Genomic DNA, 23,582 nt, shown 5'->3' with positions numbered 1-23,582 from the left:
ATTAGCGGTTCCAGGACTCTGGTGTGTGCCTAGTGATAGAAGCAGGGATTCAAGCTCGTCAATGCAATGGAGATGACATTCACATCCTGAACAGTTACATCTAACAACAACACTGGGTTTTGTTTGTTTGTTTGTTTTTTCCTTTCCTTTGTTGTCTGGCAATCTTAGCAAAAAATGTGTAAGTTTCATAAAAGTAGTTTTGTGATAAGTAATGGAGACTATTATTTAGACATCCTTATTTTCCTCCATAGTTTCACTGGACCTGTGGGCATTCTCATTCATTCATGTTTTCTTTCTGCCACAGCCTGACACTGACACACAGACACACACGCACGCACACATGCACACGCACACACGCACGCACATACACGTTACACTGAGAGACAAGTTACCTGGGCAGCAATCATCCTTATACAATGGTCACCATTTCACACGGAAAATCCCCACACTATGATGTCCCAAGATACATGCAACAGTTCCAGCTGTGCTCCACACCCACAGGAAGGAGAAGCAGGCACTCCATTGACAGTGCAGCAAACACACGCACTCATAATTTGAAAAGACGGAAGTGAGAAACTAGGCTTCTCTTGCTGGCAGGTTATTTAACTTAACCTACAACTCTGGAGCAGAGCCAGAACTCTCCAATGACTGCCAGCTGCTGTCACCAGAAAAGAGGGCAAATCCACCACTGCCACCACCACCACCCCACACGTTAATAGTCACATCCCAATTACGGATCTAAAAAATGGATCTCTTGAATCAAATTATCAAGCTGGCTACATCCCAGTTAAGGATCTGAAAAACCGAACGCTCAAAATCAAATTACCAAGCTGGAAAACAGAGTGATTTGATCACGGGCATCTTATAAAGGCATGAGAAATCTGTGGTGTAGGTTATATCCCATAGAATGCACCCCACAAATAGATGGCTGTGACCTTGAGCTATTTAAGCAAACATAAAACCTATACCCAGAATAGAGAAATATGTTTATGAATTGTTAACAGTCCTCCACACAGAGATATTTTCTTTCCTAGGGTAAATTATTTCAGAGGATAAAGGCAGCTGCACACTGAAATTAGTTATTTAGATGTGTTTAGGCTAAAACCTGTTAAGCACATGTCCGTGACATTCTGTAGTGTCTTATCTTTACTTTGTCAAGGTTTTTAAATCCCTCTTGAGCGGGAGTACCATTTTTAGCTTGGCTAGGTCAGAATGACACTGAACAATATGAATGATGACACACAAGACAGCTATATGGACAGAGTTGTCATCAGCAAGCCAGCTGTGCTAACACCTGTAAGTCCTGCACAGCTGATCTTCAGGACCAATATCCGGAAACTAAGAATGAAGAGGAGTTCAAAGATCACAAGTCACATTCAGAGAGTCAGTAACGAGTCACTAAAAATTGCGGTTTTAGAGGCATGAAATCATAGTTCAACTTTTAAAATGCTATCGGCTTTATGAATTAAAAGCTATTCTGTGGTGTTTATATTCCTTACAAATTCACTGAAAACTAAAAATCAAAGACAACTATGTACTATTTGGGTTAACCATTTTTAAGATAAGATTATGAAATCATATTTAAAGATTTGGCAAGATAGTGTCTTCACCTGTCAGATTCTGTTTGACTCTAATCTATTCCAGAATCCACTCTAACAAAAGAAGTAATCATCCTTCTACTTCATAGGAGTCGAACCAGCTAGAAACAGGTTATAACAGGACATTTACACCCCGTAAATTTGTTGCTAGCATACCTCTCTTTCCTGGAGACATTCTTATAATCAAATCTAGGCTTTCTCCTCTAGCACTTGATTAGGCAAAATAAATACACATGCTATTTTTAGCAGTCAAATAAACAAAGGAAAATCAGCAAGACTTCCATTGAAATCTAGAGATGGCTTTAGTTTTATTTAGAGACTGGGTAATGGTAAAATTTGACTCATTCAACAAACATTCATTAAGTGCCTACTGGGTACCAGGCGCCATGATAGATGCTGAGCATATAAAAATTAAGGAGACAGAGTTCCATCCCTCAAGGACTTCAAACTCTCGTGGCATAATTAATCTCTCAAAATGCATTTGCTAGCCTCCCATTTATCTATAATGTCTTGTTTCTCCTATCAATTGCTACACTGCCTTCTTTCTTTGCCAGTGAGTATTACATTAATCAATCTCAAACCTTTATCTTTAGCCTGACTTTTTCCCTGCGGTCCAGACTCACATATCCTGCTGATCACTCCACATTACCTTAAACTTGGGTATTTCCAAAACAAAACGCATCATTGTCTCCCTTCTTCTCCTTACCAAAAAAAAAAAAAAAGCCTGCTCCTCTTTTTGTACTCCCAACATCAGTTGATCTCACTGCCCATACTGGGAGTTATCCTCCGTTGCCTTCTCATCTTCATTTGTCATTTTACTAAGTAAGTTTCACATCCTTTTCTCTGACACCACCCATCCTCACTACCCTGGTCCAAACCTTCTCCTGCTTTCACTGAGCCTAGACCCATGGCTCTTAAAACCATTTCATTACAATATCCAGTCTACAAATATGCCTTCCAGAACCCAGATTCAATAAGAAACCTGACCACATTCATCCCTAGCATAAACCGTGGTTTACTCCCACTGCCTCCATGATAAAGATCCAAGGTCTTAGATGGGGGAAAAAAAAAAAAAACCAACGAACAAAACAAGAGTTCTGCTATGACCTGGCTTCCAAGTGCCTCATTCGGACTCATCTCTTGCATTCTCCTTGCACTCACTGCTGAACGGAGGATGTCTGGCTATTCGTGCCACCATGAACTTGCACACGCTATTCTCTCTTCTGGAATGCCTTTCCCGTCTTCCCTCACACTTCAGCCCCATCAGGGCATTCATTCTTTTCTAGGAAACCTCCAGCCAACCCGTGAGTTTTCTAGGTATGCATCATAGATGAATAACTATCTAAATGGATGTCGAACTGCATCTTACGGATCCGTGTTTACCATGGTATACTGCAATTATCTGTGTCTCTGCCTTGAGGGAAAGGACTAAGCTATATATATATATACATATATATGTATGTGTGTATACATATATACATATGTATATATACATACATATGTGTATACATATATGTATATGTATATGTGTATATATACGTGTGTGTGTGTGTGTATATAATTTTTCGTTGTTTGTTTCCCCAAAACTGGTACAGCTCCAGAATATAATACACATTTAAAAAGCATTTGTCGAACTCAACTATTCACATTAAATATTGTGTTTTATGATGGATTAGAGGTTTTAAGTAACTTTACTATAGAAAGGAATCTAAAAGAACATCAGCAAAAATTCCTGTGGCTTCCTAGTTATTGTTTCAGTGTCATTTCAGCCCGATAAATTTACAGGGCTTATAGATGCAAGGTCTTCTAGAGCCTTCTGAGGCTTCTGGATTGTGACTTCCTGTTTTATCTTTCAGACATTTTACTGAAAAGGCAGCTAATACTTCTGAGTAAATGTTCAGAGGTACCTTTAAAGTTCATAGGCTACTGCAATCATATACAGGAAACACTGTAGTTAATCGTTCCGAACTCATAGGATTCAAGCAATCTCTGTAAGTCTCAAGAATCCAGCCATTCTGCTAACTTGACAATAATAAAAAATGACTCCAAAAAAAGTTCATTCTTCTCTACATTCCAATTTTACCTAAATTTACTTACTTTTACTCCCTGCTATAGTATAAACCAAGACATATCTCTGTTAAGCACTTGGTTATCGCCCAATAAATACTTACTTTTCTCATACCTAACCCTAAATAATTCAGATATTATCCTGTACATCCACTCATTACCTTATCCTGAACGTTATTTTAAATATAATTATGGTACTTTCTTTTTCTCAAAATAGAAATACTTAAGCATGTTTGGAGAGCCTCTTAATGTAAAGAAGAAATCAATTCCTGAGAGTCTTTGTTATCAGTAATATTAGAAACCTACTGGTAAAGTCATTAGGAAAACAAAAGTATATGACTTTAGGGAATGATGTTAGCAAAAATGGTGGAATAAGGAATTCCAAAAACCAGTTCCTACACAAAAAGAATGAATACACTGACAAAATTTGTCAGAATCAACTTTTGCAGAACTCTAGAAATTAATTGAAACTTTATAGCAACCAAGCAAAAGCTTAATCAAGAAAAAAAAAAACCCTGAATCTCAGTATGTAAGGAAATCTCTGTTGATAAACCAGCAGAGCACGAAGTTAACAGAACAGCGATTTCAGTGGCCCTACCTGACGAAGAATACAGACTTTACACAGAGATGAAAAATAAAGCTCACAGAACACAATACTGTCATAATATTGTATGGTGACAGAGGGTGACCACTTAACATGGTGAGCACTAAGTAACGTACAGAATTGTCAAATCCCTATGTTGCGTGCCTGAACCTGATATAACATTGTCTGTCAACTATGCTTCAATAATAAATATTTTCTAAAAAAAGAATACAAACTTAAAAAAATTAGTGCAGTAAAGTCACTGACCAAACAAAAACCACCACAGTAAGCAGAAACAACTAACACCAGGGATGGAAGAGAATCTGATTTCCAGAGTTGCCACATTGCACTATTCAAAATATCCACTTTTCAACAAGAAATTATGAAGTTTTCAACGAAATAAGAAAGTCTAGCCCATACACAATAAAAACAGAAACTAATGGGAACTGTCCCCGAGGAAGCCTCAACATTGGATTTATCACACGATGACTTTAAATCAATTATTTCAAATATGCTTAAAGTGCTAAGGGAAACCATGTACAAAAAAACAAAGGAAACTATAAGAACAATGTCTTCCAAAATAGAAAATACAAACACAGAGATAGAAAGTATAAAAGGGAACCAAATAGAAATTTCAGAGTTGACACATTCAAAGTGTTTAATGGGGGGGGGGGGGGGGGGAGACTATCAACCAAGAATTCTATATCCAACAAAAATACTCTTTAAAAATGAAAAAGAAATTATCCAAGATAAACAAAAGCTGAGGGTGTTCATCACCACTAGACCTGCCCCTTAGGAGAAACGCTAAAGGGAGTCCTTCAGCCTGAAATGAAAAAACACCAGACAGTAATTCCAATCCACATGGAGAAATAAAGAGCACTCATATAAAAAACTGCACGGGTATATATAAAAGTCAGTAATAATGTATTATTTATTTGTAACTCCTCTTTTTTTCCCATGTTATCTAAAACTACATAAAACAATAATAATAAACTATGTTGATGGGCACAGAATATATAAAGCTGTAATTTGTGACATTAACAACATAAGGGGAGGATGCAGCTACATAGGGGCAAGGTTTTTATCTACTACTGAAACTAAGGTTATTAATTCAAAGTAGATTGCTAAGAATTAAGATATTAATGGTAATCTCCAAGGCCACCACTAAGAAAATAACTAAAAATATATAGCAAAACAAGAGAGAAGGAAAACAAATGTTATACTAAAAAACATCTATCTATCACACAATAAAAGGGAGGAGACTAAAACAGAAATTGAGGAATATAGATATAAGACATATAGAAAAAAAGGAAAATGACAGAAGTCTTTCCATATCTCTAATCATATTAAATGTAAGTTGATTAAACTCTCCAATTAAAAGTCAAAGATTGGCAGACTGTGTTAAAAAAAAAAAAAAAAGATTAATTATAGGGGCGCCTGGGTGGCTCAGTCAGTTAAGTGACTTCAACTCAGGTCATGACCTCATGGTTTGTGAGTTCGAGCCCTGCGTCAGGCTCTGTGCTGACAAGCTTGGAGCCTGGAGCCTGCTTCGGATTCTGTGGCTCCCTCTCTCTCTGCCCCTCCCGCTCTGTCTCTGTCTCTCTCAAAAATAAAATAAAACATTAAAAAAATTTTTTTAAATGATTAATTATATGTTGTATACAAGAGGTATCTTAGATACAAAGACACAGATAAATTGAAAGTAGAAGGATATGGGTGCCTGGGTGGCTTGGGTGGCTCAGGTGGTTGAGCATCCAACTTTTGGCTTCAGTTCAGGTCATGATCTCAGTTTGTGAGATCAAGCTCCACGTCAGGTTCTGTGCTGACATTGTGAAGCCTGCTTGGGATTCTCTCCTTCTCTCTCTGTTCCTCCTGTACACACACATGCATGTGCATGCTCTCTCTCTCTCTCTCTCTCTCTCAAAACAAATAAACTTAAAAAAAAAGAAATTAGAAGGATAGAAAAAAGATATTCCATGCAAACAGTAACCAAAAGAGAGCTGGAACGGCTATACTAACATACACAACACACTTTAAGACAAAAAATGTTACAAGAGACAAAAAAAATTCTATGATAATAAAAAAATCAATCCACCAAGTAGATACAACAATTTCCAGATATATATGCACCTGACAACAGAATCTCAGTGAAATCTCAGTGAAAGCAGAGCTCACACAAAAATTTTTAGTTGCAAATACCTACGTTAAAAAAGAAGAAAGATCTCAAGTCAATAACCTCTTTTACCTGAGGGACATAGAAAGAGAAGAGCAAACTAAGCCCAAACCAAACCAAAAAAATAAATAATAAAGAATGGTGTAGAGATAATAGAGAATAGAAAAATAACAGAGCACATCAAGAAAACCAAATCTGATTCCTTAGCAAGGTCAACAACATCGACAAACTTTAGCCTTGCCAAGAAAAAAAGATTAATTAATTACTATAATCAGGAATAAGTGTGAGGACATTACTAGTGATCTTACAGAAATAAAAAACAATACTAAGAAAATGAACAATGTCAACAAATGAGGTAACCTAGATGAACCAAACAAATTCCTGGAAACACATAAAGTACCAAAACAGACTAAAAAAGAAGCAGAAAATCTGAACACATCTATTCCAAGGAAAAAGAATGAATACGTAAGTAAAAACCTTCCAATAACAAAAATCCCAGGACTAGATAGTTTCATTGGTAAACTTTACCAAATGTTTAAAAAATTAACACCAATCCTTCTCAAACTCTCCCCCAAAAAAATTGAAGGAGAAGGGACACTTCCTAACTCATTCTATGAGGCCAGCATTACTCTGATACCAAAGCCAGACAAAGATATCACCAGAAAACTATAGACCAATATCCCTTATGAACATAGATGCAAAAATCCTCAAAAATAAATACTGGCAAACCAAATCTAGCAACATATTCAAACAACTACACATGATAACCAAGTGATATTTATAACAGGAATGCAAGCATGGTTCAACATACATAAATCAATCTACGTAGTACCCAACATTAATAGAATGAAGGCTGAAAATAAAGATCATTACATTTGATGTAGAAAGAGCATTTGACAAAACCCAACAACCTTTTATAAGAAAAATTCAAAAAACTAGGAACAGAAAAGAACTTCCTCAATCTGATAAAGGACATGCTCCTAATATCATACTTAATGGTGTAAGTCCAAAAGCTTTCCCCCTAAGATTAGGAAGAATGCAAAGATATCTGTTGTCATCTCACTGCTAGAACTCGAAGTCCTAAGCAGGAAATTAGGCAAAAACAAAAATAACAACAACAACAGCAACAAATAAACAAAAAACAATAAAATCAAGGCATCCAAACCAGAAAGAATGAATATCTTGATTTGTAGATGACATGATCTTATATAGAGAAATCCTAAAGAACCCTCAAAAGAAATTATTAGAGGGGCGCCTGGGTGGCTCAGTCGGTTAAGCGTCCGACTTCAGCTCAGGTCACGATCTCACGGTCCGTGAGTTCGAGCCCCACATCGGGCTCTGGGCTGATGGCTCAGAGCCTGGAGCCTGCTTCCGATTCTGTGTCTCCCTCTCTCTCTGCCCTTCATGCTCTGTCTCTCTCTGTCTCAAAAATAAATAAACGTTAAAAAAAATTAAAAAAAAAAAAATTATTAGAGCTAAAAAATTCAGCAAAGTTGCAAGATACAAAAGCAACATATAAAAATCACTCATATTTCTAAATGCTAATAATTAGGAACCAACAAATTAAGAAAATACAATAGTATAAAGAATAAAATACTTAAAAATAAATTTAAGCAAGAAGGCGAAAAACTTGTACACTGAAAACTACAAAACACTGTTGAAAATAATTAGAGAAGATCTAAATAAATGGAAAGGCATCCCACGTCATGGATTGCAAAACTTAATGTTAAGAAGGAAGTACTATCAAAATTCAAATTGTCCTCTTCGGAAATGGACAAGCTGATTCTAAAATTCATATGTAATTACAAGGAATCCTGAAAAGCCAAAACAAATCCTGAAAGAAAAACCCAAAGTTGGAAGACTCGCATTTCTTAATTTCAAAATTTACTACAAAACCACAGTGATCAAAACCGTGTGGTAGATCAATGGAACAGAATTGAGAGTCCAGAAATAAAAGAAAACATCTATAGTCAATAGATTTTCAACACAGGTACTGAGATCATTGAATGGGGGAATTAAAGGTCTTTTTAACAAATGCTGTAGGAATAACTCAAGTTTGGTCTTTGTACTACACCAGTACAAAAATTAACTCAATATGGACCAAAGCCTAAATATAAGAGTTAATAGAAAGTGTAACTCCAAAGTTTGTAGTTTAAACTCCAGAGAATTTAACACTATAAAACTCTTTGGAGAAAACATAGGGAAAAATCTTCATGATCTTGGATATGACAATGAATGTATTCTTAGATAAGAATCCAAAAACATGATCTGCAAAAGAAAAAAAATGGACTTCATCAAAATTTAAAAAACTTTTTTGGGGTGCCTGGGTGGTTCAGTCGGTTAAGTGTCTGACTTCGGCTCAGGTCATGATCTCATGGTTCGTGAGTTCAAGCCCCACATCGGGCTCTGTGCTGACAGCTCAGAGCCTGGAGCCTGCTTCGGATTCTGTGTCTCCCTCTCTCTCTGCCTCTCCCACGCTCACACTCTGACCTGTCTCTCAAAAATAAATAAACATTGAAAAAAAATTTTTAAATAATAATAAAAATAAAAAACTTTTTCATCAAAGGACACTATCAAGAAAGTAAAAAGACATCCTATGGAATGGAATAAGAAGGTATAGGAGTGACTGCTTAATTTGTTTGGATTTCTTTTTGAGGTGATAAAAATATTCTGAAAACAGAGTTGTGATAATTGCACAACACTATGAATGCATTGGAAGCCATGGAATTGTACATTTTAAAATGGTTACTTTTTTTTAATTCAATACTTCTGGTTTTTTCCCAAACATCTGAGAGTTCAACTAAATAGAGAAGTGTGTGCATCAAAAATGGAAAGTTGTGATTTTGTTTTCTTTTGTTATTTTTCTTAACCCAATAACCGGAAATTAGCCCCCAAAAAGTTTCTTAATAAAAAGTTAACTTCTGGCCTACATTAAAAAGTCACAATACATACATACATATATTTACATGAAATTAAAATAAAACATCTGTTTCTTTGAAATAAGGTATATGCTTTTAAATGAAAATGACTGGCCTTCCTTATTAAATACTAGTATCAGTCCCAAATGGAATTTTAAAATTAATATCCACTCAACTGCTTTGTATAATACAGTTTCAGGATTTGAAAAGTTGAATGTAATGCATCAAGTTTAAAAAATAACAAATATAGGGGCACCTGGGTGGCTCAATCAGTTGAGCATCGGACTCTTGATTTGGGTTCAGGTCATGATTTCACGGTTCATCCGTTCGAGCCCCACATGGGGCTCTGTGCTGCGCAGAGCCTGCTTCAGATCCTCTGTCTCCCTCTCTCTCTCTGCCCCTCACCTGCTTATGTGTACTCTCTCTCTCTCAAAAATAAATAAACGTTAAAAAAAGAGAATATAAATAGCTACGCTATTTTGGCTATGCACAGTAAACTACTCTGAAGAGTTTGGATGCAACCACAACCATTTTAACCATGAAAGAGCCCAGACCCTCCTTTTGTACCACTCCCAGTTTCTCCAAGGTGGCAAAACGCCTCTGGACAGTCCGAAGGGGCCACAAAAATAAACTTGCAAAAGCTGGCATGAGGACAGCAGGCAACACCAGTGGGCTGGCATGAGCGATTCTCTGGGCCACTTCTTTAGCATCCTTTCATTCACACCTAAACTTCATAGAACAGAGAATTAGCCCAGCCATCAATTAGCCTTCCCTACATTTTTACTTCAAGCTTGAAAAGTAATTGATAATTTAAAAACCACTGTGTAAACAGAAATTTCCAGAGACATCAATTAAAATAATTAACTAAATCTGAAGGGGAAAAAAGCTATAAACCAAAAATAAATCGACAGCAGTTCTAGGCCAATTCTATAGATATCTTTCTTTCCATATGACACACAAAACCCAAAAGATGAACTGCAACTGAAGAAATGTATGATTATAATTGTCCTATTGCAGTCTTGATCGTATTTAAAATATGTATTTTGCCACTCTCACAATGAAAGGATAAGGTACAACATTTATGTTCCATACTGATGATGGTTTTTCTCTGATGTCAAAGTCCACTCCTCACTGTAGATGCCACCCAACATTTGTTTTCCTCTAGCTGGGAAAATGAACAAACAATTCAAGGCAACATCAACTATATAAAAAGTTATGCTATATGTATGACATAACCGATTTCTCCTTCCAAAGATTTCACCAAGTACAAAAAAAAAAATCTAACCAAAGATGTCTTTTTTTCCTACAAATCAAATTTCAGATTTCTAGCATATATGGATTTGATGTAACTATGTCTAAACTAAACTTTTTTAAATGGGGAGAGGGACAAATCACAGTTTCAAACAATACTACTTTAAAACATAGCATTCAGAATGTTAGATTTTTTTGAAAGTGCTTTGGGTGATATGAAATAATGCTAATCACTTTCAATATCTAAAAGAATACACAGGCCTAGTTTTTTCCACAAGGTTAAAGTGTATTAAGTATTAGTTTGCTAATGTTTATTTAATATCTCCTTAAAAAGATTTGTTTTGGGGTATTTTTAAGTGATTTCCAAACTATATTATATAATAAATTTAATTCCAAGAATTATTCGAAATATGATTCATTCATGAATTCCATATATCTTAAAAGTACTAGGTAATTATGTTTCCAAGAAATTGTCTATTAGACAATAACATTAATAACATAATAACATAATTAATAATAACATAAATAACATTTCTCTAATGAAAATGTTTAATGAAATAATGAACACATCTTTGAATCTGGAATGTTAACAAAAAACACAGTTAATATAAGTTCTTAGTAATATCATAACATCCTTAAACGCTACTCATCATTACAAATTAAAAGCTAACTTAACACATTTTGTAAGAAGGAAAATTACAACTTGAAAAGTACTGCCAGGTACATATCATTATGCCTCCTCTATGTATACATACATATGATGGTAGGTTTGAGAGCGGTAAGAGGTTAGACAGTGTGGTCAAACATTTTATCATTATGAGACATGTAAGAATCATAATGACCTCTGGTTCAGTCAGCCAAGACCACCAATAACTCAAGTGCAATTATACCAGTTTGGGGAAACCACTATTTCCATAGTTTTAGCAAGGACATAAGTAAATTCTGAAGAAAGTTATGCAATACAGCATTGTATAATACAAGTTGTTAGTCATTTGGAAGGACCTTTTCGTGAATTTATTTTCTAAGAAAGTTACAAAATTAAGTAAAGTATCTTGAGGTTAATAAAACTGATAACTAGGAAAACAATGTCATAACACAAGTTGAACAATATTGAAGAAAAATTATACTACCTTATGAAGCATATTTTCTACTGTTCTCATATGATTGGCAACACATTCTTTGTCTCTAGAAAATAAATTAAAATTAGGTATTAGTAAAACCCAAGCCTTACAACAACTGTTACACATTGTAGGATAAGTCGCTATTATTGAAAAACATGGGTTGGTTATTATTGCACTCTTTCTAAAAGTGCAAAATCCAACCATATTCACTGGTATATTTCCACATTTTACCCTTACCTTTAGTTATATTGCCTGCCATAAATTAGAGGGGGGGAAAAATCTTAAGGATATCCTCAAAGTGGAAAAAAAAAAAAGTGAAAAAAGGAAGAGAAAAGAAACCATGATTACATTATTGGTTTAAAATGTGCTAGAAAGGCTAAACTTTTATTCTTTTGATTTCTAATGAAGGAGATTTTAAAAATCATAGTGGTGGAGATATATCATGAATGGCCATATTATGCAAAATAATATTTTCCTTTCTACATAGGCTCTTTGTGTTACAATAATTGCACAAAAACCCTCTTCTATGACCTTGACCAGAAACATGTAAAGTTACTAGTTTCTTCTAACAGCTCTGTAGGTTGAATTTAGCCTTAATAATGAAATAAGAAGTTTAGATGTACAGAAAAGGGAATATAATCAATATTGGAAGAATATTTTTAGTGAGTGATAGTTTTATCACGGTGATGACTTCACAGTGTATACAAAAGTTGAATCACTATGTTGTATACCTGAATATAATATTGAATGCCAACTACACTTCAATATAAATACAATTAAATTAAAAGTTTGGATGAAAATGCTGAAGACAAAATTTAATGGTAAATTATAAATTGAAAATGTATGAGCTCTCCAAATTTCAAATTAACTTTCTTTTGTGTTACAAGGACATGTGATCATGGTCACAGATCACAGACATTACAGAGCTTTACAATTTTCCAAAGAACTACTGGTGGGTATTCAAACCTAGCAATATTTTGATCTTATGTAAACTCATTTTTTCATTATGTGTGAGCAATTTCCCAAGCCCAATGGCAAAGCTGTAGATATCCTAGGGGGCAGATTCCCTGTTTTGTGATTTAGTTTACAGACTACATTCACATTTCACAATATTTGATGCTTAACAAGAGTCTGTCTCAAAAAAATTTTAATTTATATATATATATATATATACACACATATATATACACACATATGTATACACACATACATGTATATATGTATATATATACATACATATATATGTGTGTGTGTGTGTGTATGTATATATATATACATGTATGTATGTATATATATATACATACATATACACATACACACACACATATATATGTAATTACAGGAGTCCAGAATTCCAAATTCAGAAAACACTGAGTTTATTAAAATTAGATGTTTCTTTAATCCATAAATAGATTTTCTTTAAGCCATGCTGTTGTACAAAGGGCTGTCCTAAAGTATTCCATGAAATTTGATGTGAGGAACAAATAAAAATACCCAAGAGAATTGTTCAATTTGAACTTCAGAGTGTATGTCAACTTGAGTACCTGGTAAAAGGAAAACCACTCTCATCACATTTACATAGATGCCCACTCTAAAAACAGTATGTTTTTTTCTGTTGGACATATTAGAATATACAGCTATAAAATTAAGTGACTTTTCCATGATCAATGTGTTTTATTGCACTTAAGAAGATGCTATGATATATGTGTTGATTATATATTAACATTTTTTATGGAACTATGACTTGCAATATTGGTATATTATATGCCGAGCAAAATTTGGGGGGCAAAGGGGCAGAAGGGAATGGGGAATATGTGATAGAAGGAACTATGAAAAACTTTTGAACAAAGTGTATTCCATTTCATATTAATGAAATCATGGTTTCAAACATGTAACAGTACAACAGAGCCCAAAATACACATAATTAGAGGTTATATAGAACCTTATACTTTTCTGAGGTTTCTCAATAAAATATACAGTTAGCATGTTGAGTTAAGAGTTTTCTTTTTTGAGGATATATCAGAGAATTTCAAAGAGAGACAGCTGTACTTTTGTTTTCTAACACTGTATTATCCAGGGCTAAAACCCGGAGCATGAAAGTAAGAATTGATCTTTTGTCTGTTTTAAGTGATCTCCCCAAGGTCCGAATGCTCACTTGGCTGCCATGCGGAGGGCACTCTCTGCATCGTGGATGTTCTCCTCCAGTCGACGCTTGTCCTGCTCCAGCTGGGTAAGATGTCTATTGAGCTGACGCAGAGATTGATCTTTTCTTCTCAGCTCCATCTTTGCCTCGGAGAGACTCTGCAAGCAGACAGAAAACAGAGTTACTTGTCAGCCCTGATAATTAACTTCAATTTATGCCATAGGCTATTAAACAAAGAAGGATACAGACTGACTGAGAAGTAGACTTGGGTCATTACACATCAAGGTTTAACAAATTTTCTGCAAAAATTTTACATACTTACTAATTAGAAATGATAGATCCGAGAAGATTTTGAAAAATGTTTAGCTACAAAATACAACTCTATTTTATTTTTTCAAATACCGTAAGGCAAATACATCTTATTCTTACAAAAAAACATCTGATTATAAAAACCTCAAGTAGCATTTTCTTTGAATGAGGACAAAATAAAGATTTTCAGGGGAGAAAGCACATGAAATTTAGAGTCTATGTAAAACAAGAACCATCATAAGCCCAAAGTGTGTTTGTGAGCAAGGGGAAGGTGGGTTAGGACACCTACATGAGAAGGGGGAACCCAAGATTTAAAAGTACCACCACTTTACTTATAAATATATCCAGAACAGGTGACTATGGGCATCTCAGGGAACAAACAAACTGGACTCCAAAATAAAACTCCCTTACTTCCCATTGAGTAACTCTCATGTCAAACATAGCCACACAAATGCAATCAACATGTTTCATCTAACAGAGAAAGTTGCAAATAATACTTGCATTCAGAATTATTTGTGTCCCATAAATATTTTCCTAGCCACAGAACTATAAAATCTGTTGATGGATATTTTGCTATTTGCTTTAATCTGAAATATTCGCGTAGCACAAAAATGTCAAGACGCAAGTGCCAAACTCCCTTTCGGGCTAAAGGTCTTAGAACCAGAACCTCACAATCTAAAGGAGTCTTTTCTAGACTTCATTCAAAATAATATAGGCATCACAGGATCCCTGAGCACTGAAACTTTGCTCATTCCTTTGCCTACGAAATTTCTAGGATATGAGCTTGTCAGTTTTTCAAGTGAATTTGCTATACAGTGAGCTAGCTAATCAATTGGTTACATGCACACAATATTTTTTCTTCTTTCTCAGAGTTTAGCCACACATGAATGTTCACAACATATATATATAATTGACAAAGCTATAATTTCATGTTTAAAATTCTCTCTACAGTATTCTCTTAAAGCATTCACAATAGATAGTACAGAAAACTCAAGCTGCCTGCACGGAGCTAAAACAATTCACTCTAAACGCTATACAACGAAAGCAATCATCAGCCAAATCAGGTGTTTTAAAATGTTAAAAGTTTTTTAATTCAGTATTTCCCTTTGCAAACAGTCAAGCTGCTTCCAGACAAGTACACGTTTAAAAAATAAAAAATAAGTAAACTGGGATTACTTATTAGACATTATATTTTATTTCAGCCTTTAGTATTATCAGATCTTCAAGAACATCCCACTATAGGAAACAGTCACTGATTCAAACCGACTTTAAAAAGACAACAAAGAATAGATTTTTAAAGGCCACGCTAAACCTACGTATTTTGCACCAATGTTAAGATATTTAAAGGCATTGAAGTATTATGAGATTTCTTTATTTAAAAAAGTAAAATCCAGTTGAGTCCTGTTAAAGCCAGTATTTCTGACGTCTTTCAGTTAATAAAAAATGCTGTTTTTCAGATATGAAGATAAAATTAATGACCCACTACTGGCTATGCATAAAGTTTGAATTCTTTTTCCAACAGAAATAACGGATTTGTGCCAATCCATTCCAATGCTCTTGCTCAGTAGCTCCTAGGACTAGAGGTGTGTATCTGAGAGGGGTTTCAAGGTACTGTCTCCAGCCTTGTCCAGAGTGAAGCTCACCAATCTGAGAGAAACCCCTGACCCTGGCAGCATTGTAAAGCCACACTTGCCTTTTCAGCCATCCTATGACATCCTTTCAAAGAAGATATATCTCACAGAATTAGAACTTCTACCATATGTCCAAATCTTCTTGTTTCCTCTGGCTTTCATTTTGCTCTCTCGGGGGAAATGGCGGGGAGCCCCCAAACTCTCCTAAAGCTCGCACTATTTCAGAATAGCTGAATTTAGCCCATTCTAAGACTGGAATTGCAGAAAACGAACACAAAGTGATATAAACAAAGCTGCAGAGGTCACACATCCTTACTGTGAAAATGAAGAGATAATGATCAGAGCCACATAACGGAGAGAAACAGAACTCCGATTTTCAAAGAGTTGGGGTAGGTACAGTACAATGGGATCCGTATACATCAATGGGTTCTAAGGTTCATAAAGATGTGTACAGAACATCAAGGTGATTCAGTAATATGTTTTTCCCCTGATAGTCACCTTTTTTTTGTTTTTGATGACAAAATTAGAATCTTTAAAAACCTCAACACTGAGCTTTAAAGAAAGAAAAACATACTTAAGTGTGTGCGTATATAATGTACATAAAACATACGTACCTCCGCCATATACAATCTATAGCATATATTATATATTGACTTAAAATTTTAAGTGGAGCTTTGCTTTTCTCCTGTCCAGGTTTGTCTAATTAAAACCCATGATAAACTTTCTGGACTCTAATATTTCCAACCGAACAACTGAAACCAGGAGGGTGTGCCTCTAGGCAGCAAGGCAACAATGATAAGCAGCAGGTTAGCCACTAATTTCTCAACCAGGGTAGATTGTGAAAGTGTGATGTTCTGATATCCAAGAAACTGTTCAGGAGAGAATAGGATAAATCAAGTTTAATAACTCTGCTCCTAATTGTTCCCCCAATGCTCAACTCTAATTACTTGGAGAACTCTCCTGACTGTCACCTGATATTAAGTTGTTGGAGGCTGAGCCTGGAACAGCGAGATAATCAATAAACATTTAGTGGGGAGAAGAATGAAGATCCTGTTAAGCAGTGGGAACCTGCAGCACCCAAAGCCCTTCTGCTCATGAGAAAACCTGTGGGACAGCCATAGTGATTGCAAAGCAATAATCCAAAGCGCTGTTTTTAGGCCTTGAGGCCTTTAGGCAACAGTACATTTGAGGAAAAAAGGTTAACACGGTCACCCTAATTACAGCCCACTTTCACATACTTCATATATAAGCGAAGACAAGCCAATTAGGTAGAAAGGAAGATAAGGGAAGTTTTATTTGTATACTAATTAAACCCCTGATGAAATTAAAGGAAAAACATACAGCTCTGTAATTGTGTCTGAGAAAGGTCACTTCAGGTTCAGTTATCAGAACAGCACAGCCTTGAGATATTTCACTTAATCCGCAGTACAGCCCTCATTTTGTACTCAGGTCTTAATATTTACCAAAAAAAGAAAAAAAATTCAAAGCCTGATACCGCATTTATCTTTAAACTGTGTTGCGAACAATTTTAGCCATTAGAAAGCTAATGCTAAATGTGATAACGAGAGTGTTTTAAAAAGACACACTAATATTCTGCCTGTATAAGAACTGATGGCACAAGTCTAAGTTTTCACCTTAAAGCCAAAATGTTTTAAAGCAAAACGTTTTACAACAAAATCCCAAACTGACTGTATATCCGAAGCTAGTCTGCAATATGTTTACTGTATTTCTTTGGATGATGATGTCACTGCCCACCTTCATTTACGCCTCTCATAGTCCAGGGCGGGGAAAGCCAATGCTTTCACTAAGCTACTTATGAGAAGATATTTTTACATCTGGTTATGTTCCTAAGGTGATCATGAAAAGCTATTTATTGCTAATGAAAGCTGGCAAGAAAAATATAGGTGCCAAGGAAGTAGTTAAATATGGGGAAAACTTAGGTGCAGAATACATGGTAGATGCGAATATTTAAAAGACCCTCATAATTTTTAAATGTCTCTTTTCTTATTTGAAGTGTCTGACGTTCCCATAATAAACATGTGTTACCACTGAGTAAGAGCACAAGTTATTTTTTAATGCACACATGATTTCATATTTCTAAAGCTTTAAGTGTTAATTTATTAAAGCTAACAATTTTTTTGATTGCAACTGTAAGCTAAAATGCTATTAGTATGCACCTATGAAAATATTTTGTGCAGTGGAAATTTTTTTAATAACAGCTTTACGGAGATATAATTCACATACCACATAATTCACCTTTTTAAAGCGTACACTTCAGTGGGGTTTTGTGTATTCACAGAATTATGCAACCATCACCAGTCGAGGTCTTTTTTCAGGAGACGTTCTTTAAAAAAAACTTCTCAAAACAACATGGCTACCCACATACAGTAGCTCCTATTTTGGCAAACTTGAATTGTAAGCTACACAAGGTATCCAAAGCCTATCATTTCGTTCAGTAATAGTTTCAAAAATACGAAAGTGAGAACACGAATTCCCTCAATCAGAATATTTGATTAATAAAGGTGGGATAGTACAAAAGTTAAGGTTATCTGAAAGAAGGTGCACACCTCTCCAATTAATAGTTCTGGATGTTCAGGGAATCATCCCACATAGTTCTCTCTCATGAGGGCACAGTACAGCAGTGCTTTAGACCATTAGGCCAGCTAGGAAGACCGAGCCCCGGGAGATACCGCTTTTATAGATTTTCTTTTGTCTAATGGGAAATATCTATGGATCCACATTCCTACAGACTAAAAGCTAATGGCTTATTCAATTTGGTATAAAAGTCAGTCATACAAAATGAAAGGCAAGACAACAACGCAAGTGTTATAAAGAATGAAGCTACATTTCCTAGGTCGGGGGAAAAAACATCTATAGCACATTTTTTAAAACTTTACTGCTGTTATGACCATAATTCATGAATAAACATTCCTAGATTGTGATAAATTGGGTAAAACATCTCAGGGCACTAAAACTAACATTGGGAAAGGAAACAGCACTGTCTTCAGCCTTACTCTAATAGTGTGACAACTAGAAAATTATATTAATCAAGAAGTGAGGAGCTGCTGGGTAGATCACACAAGGCAGGCTGCCACAGAAAGTATAAAGTTAAAGTGATACAACCACCAAGCTTACAACTGGGCACACAAGTCAGGGGTGAAATTAGAGGACTCCATATTTTATAATAAAGCGTGAAAGTCTGTGAGATACGCAAGCAGACAATTTACAATAAATATAAGATAGTAAAAGATGCTGGTATGGTAAAATTAATACATGGATAAATTCCAGTTCTTAGTGTTCTATATTTTAGATGGATAGTTTGAATGAAAAGTTCCGCAATTTTAAGTTGTCTTCCTTAGGACCGCTATCTTTTATTGTTTTCTAATAAAAGTCTTATGCAGAATGTAATTGACATATTCGTAAGCTGGAGCTGCAGATGAAGTAACTCACCCACTTTTGGGGTTGAATAAATGACAGTCTGGTTAACACTCACACGCGTCTAGTAAAACAATAGATGCGAAAGTGTCCTATAAACCAAAAAAGTCTACATAAATTTAATATGCATAATTAATGCAACACTTAACACTTCTCCTTGTAGTGTCATTGCATGGCCTTCTTTAAATCCCAACCTGTATGCGGCAACTTTTGAGTCTCCATATTATTTCACATCATATATACACACACACACACACACACACACACACACATATAAACATATACAATTTTTTAATAACTATTTCTATGACACTTGAAAAGATAAAAGGAAATTAACAAACTAAATGTAAAATAGCTTACTTTTACAAATAGGCCATATGGTTGATGATTATTAAAAAAAAACGGAGCAAATGAAGCAATGAAATTTCACCTTCAAAATTTCAAAGTACGCTGTAAGATTTTGTTGTGTAATGGCTCACGGTTATTGGTACCACATTCTCACATATTCCTTTGTAAATGTCCTCTTACATTCCATCAGTTTATAAAAGGAAAAAGTTAATCCTTCCCAGTAAACGAACTGAAATTGATCAATAGTAAAATATAATGGAAAGAAAAGGAACCTCATAAAAGTGTTCAAAGTATATTGAATGCTGTTTGTTCTAAACCTCACATATGCACTACAACATTCTTGTAGACTAAAAGTGTTAGATGATAATAAGATATAGTGGGAGAGAAATAGCTGAAACACATTTTAAATGACAAAAAAAAAAGGAGGATAATAAAGAGAATCATGAGAGCGCTCTCAACTGGAAAATACACTCTGAAAAGGACAGAACAGACCAGCGGTAGCTAGATTTATTGTGACACATGGCATGTAAGCAGTAATGTGGCAGTAATGTTTTCTCAGAGTAGAAAACAAACTGCATTTAGCTGCACTACAGACCTTACGAAACAGACACCGGCTGCAGGGGACAACCACCATACTGTTGCTGTAATAAAAATCAGCTTACGCAGCTTCCAAGTCCCCTCTGAGAATCCCTAAGAAATACGAGGGGATGGAACACACATAGGTTCTTCTGTTGGACCTTACCAGCTACAGACTACCCAGCAGGTCCCAGAAGCTTTACACAGATGATAATCTTAGCCATGTGAAGGTCCAGGAAGTTGCTGAATTTCCTGGCAATATTTTAAGTGAGGCAAGCTATGAATTAGGTGGTAGAAAAGTATCATTTAGAATTAGATGCTGTTTTCAAATCACTTGAGAATTACCTAAAACTACTGTCTAAGAAGAATTTGAAAAAAATATGAATAATTCATAAAGGGCTTCATATAGTTGGGTTGCTGACATTTAAATAAAAAGAAATTATTGTTGGAAGAATTTTTCAATTGTAAGAATTCTTTTTGTGATATAATTGAATAATATGTTAAGTAATCCTATACAATAATTAAAATACCCTCACATTAATATTTTCATTGTGATACAGAATTCAAATTACTCTCTTGAATATGCTATATATTAAATAAAACTAATGAAAGTAAATCAAATATCAGCTGAGTAAAAATTAATTATTTAAGAGAATCTGAAGGTCAAATTTAAATTAGAAAAATAAACTTCGGTTCTTTTAGACATAAATGTAAATACAACAAAGTCCAAGGTTTTTCTTAAAAGTTTATTCATGGGATGAATTTTTGTGTATTAAGTGTTCTACCACTGATTTCTATCTTAATTTTAGAGGTATTATCACAGGGGGGAAAGTTCTGAACAGCAAACCTTTACTAACATTGACTATCTGGAGCATTCTACCTTTGTATGAGGGCACTAGGCCTGTTCTTGAATAATGTCTGTCAGACTAAATGTTGAATAAATGTTTGTGATTATTCCCCAAGTCCTGGAAGCCGGCGGGGGGGGGGGCGGGGGAGGCAGGGGGGGACATAGCTTGAGTGACAACTGAACCATATGATTGTCATCATACAAGCATCTCACAGTTACATTGATTCATTTTTCATAGTCCAATGAGACGGTTCACATTATCATTCCTATTTTACACACAAGGGAAAACTAAGAATCAGAGAAGTTAAGTAATGTTCCCAAGGTCCTATAACTACTGCATGGGTTTATGCCAAAATGTGAGCCCAAGTCATAGTACACTGAACCCTTATTCCTTATCCTGTGCCACAATGGTATTAGTAACCATCTCTCCAGATTTTCCATAAAAATCCATAAACTGGAAAATCCACGTGGAAATGCAAAACCAATATTTCACCTATTTCTCAAGTAAGGCAAGGTATTCAAATCTATTTAAATGACAGCTTTCTATTTATATTGAAATAAACTTCAACAAGGACTTCAGCGCTATGTAATGGCACACTTTCCACATCAAAAATCAAAGCATGCATGGGGTGCCTGGGTGGCTCAGTCTGGTTAAGCGACCAACTTCAGTTCGGGTCATGATCTCATGGTTGGTCAGTTTGAGCCCCACATCGGGCTCTGTGCTGTAAGTGCAGAGCCTGCCTCAGATCCTCTGTCTCCTTCTCTCTGCCCTTGCTCTCTTTCTCTCTCAAAAATAAATAAACATTAAAATAAAATCAAAGCATGCACAATTCAAGATTGCCTGTATGAAAACATCATTTCTTAAATGCACTAATGAAATAAAAAAATTAACATTTGGAAAGGATGAATTATATAGCACAGCACTGCAGTACAGAATTTCATATATTTCAAGACCCCATTAGGCTGCTACTTTTTTTTAACCTTTTGAAAAGTAATGGAGTTCTCTTTCCTTTATAAGTTAGCAACAATAGCATTGAAGTTCCCCTGCAGATCTTGAGATCTGGCTGCCTAGTAAAACTTCAACTTCTATTTTTTTTTTTTTAATGTTTATTTTTGAGACAGAGAGAGACAAAGCATGAATGGGGGAGGGTCAGAGAGAGGGAGACACAGAATCCGAAACAGGCTCCAGGTTCTGAACTGTCAGCACAGAGCCCGACGCAGGGCTTGAACTCACGGACCGCGAGATCATGACCTGAGCCTAAGTCGGCCGCTTAACCGACTGAGCCACCCAGGCGCCCCGGAAAACTTCAACTTCTAAAAGATTTACTATAGGATCTCCACACTATCGTAACATATATCAAGCTCTATAATATCAACACTTATAGCCAAATCCACCTGTTAAAGAGATCTTAGTGACTGTGTAAAAAGTCATCAACGTGCCTCATTTAATCCAAAAATGCCACCCTTAAAGAACCGACACCATACAGATTGCATTTTAATATTATAGTAATGGAAGAATTAGTAGTTCGTACTGATATATGTTCATCAAAGATGAGAAGAGAATTGCATTTGACTTTAAATGAATCCTATTATACTTACTTTGAAAGGAATAATGGGGAGAGTAAATGGAGGAAAGAAAAAGAATTGAACGACAGATCAACAATCCAAATCCAGTAGGTCTGGTGCCACTCCAAGTCATAAACATTCACCTGCAGCCAGCACGGAACAGGTGACATGAACAAAGCAAACGGCAACTACCACAAAACCCGCTGTGACACCTGGTTGTCCCCACATATCTCTGACCCTGCAAATACCCTAACAAGGAAGTCAACATGAGAGGGATTCTCCTGTGTGGAAAATGTACTTTATTCAACTTGACCCCTGAAAGAACACCAACCTCCTCATTCGGTGCCCAACTGAAGAAATGGCAACATATTCCAGGAAGAAAACCTGGCTGCCTTGAATTTGTTTAGAATATGTCATCTCTAATGTGGCCACACCTGAAGGGGCTTTTTAAAGGAATGAAGGGGAGCCTGGGTGGCTCGGTGGGCTAAGCGTCCGACTTCAGCTCAGGTCATTATCTCACAGACCGTGAGTTCGAGCCCCGCGTCAGGCTCTGGGCTGATGGCTCAGAGCCTGGAGCCTGCTTCCGATTCTGTGTCTCCCTCTCTGTCTGCCCCTCCCCCGTTCATGTCTGTCTCTCTCTGTCTCAAAAATAAACGTAAAAAAAAAAAAAATAATTAAAAAAATAAACAAATAAAAAATAAAAAAAAAATAAAGGAATGAAAATAAATAGGAACAGTTTATTGAGTTGGGTGGACTGAAAGGAGTTGAAAGAAATAAAATGGCTTAATCATTTTTCCACTAATAACTTCAAATATTATTAGATTTCCCGAAGGAAAAAGACACCTTTTTTTTCAAAGATTTTATTTTCAAGTAATGTCTACACCCAACATGGGGCTCGGAACTTACAACCTTGAGATCAAGAGTTGGATGTTCTACTCACTGAGCCAGCCAGGCACCCCAAACACTTCTGATTATGCAAGATTTTTGCCTTACATGCTGGTCCTAAAACCTAACCT

At 35.6% G+C, this 23,582-nt stretch overlaps 1 protein-coding gene across 9 annotated transcripts in view; it reads right to left on the bottom strand.

The window, feature by feature from the left end:
- The window catches only part of CCDC171 (coiled-coil domain containing 171), a 302,377-nt gene that overhangs the window by 84,013 nt on the left and 194,782 nt on the right, over positions 1–23,582 (bottom strand). For all 9 annotated transcript variants that reach the window (XM_019415442.2, XM_019415439.2, XM_019415437.2 and 6 more), the window contains 2 exons: positions 13,867–14,012; positions 11,721–11,775 (listed from right to left, as the gene is read on the bottom strand). In XM_019415442.2, coding sequence (XP_019270987.1) covers positions 11,721–11,775; positions 13,867–14,012 — 201 coding nt within the window. The remainder of the gene's footprint in view (positions 1–11,720; positions 11,776–13,866; positions 14,013–23,582) is intronic.

The sequence above is a fragment of the Panthera pardus genome, unplaced genomic scaffold, assembly GCF_024362965.1.
Source record: "Panthera pardus isolate Hobbes unplaced genomic scaffold, ASM2436296v1 HiC_scaffold_20, whole genome shotgun sequence".
In the NCBI taxonomy this organism is placed as follows: domain Eukaryota; kingdom Metazoa; phylum Chordata; class Mammalia; order Carnivora; family Felidae; genus Panthera; species Panthera pardus.
Note: the sequence above shows the minus strand (reverse complement) of the source record. Positions and strands in the feature narration are given on the sequence as shown.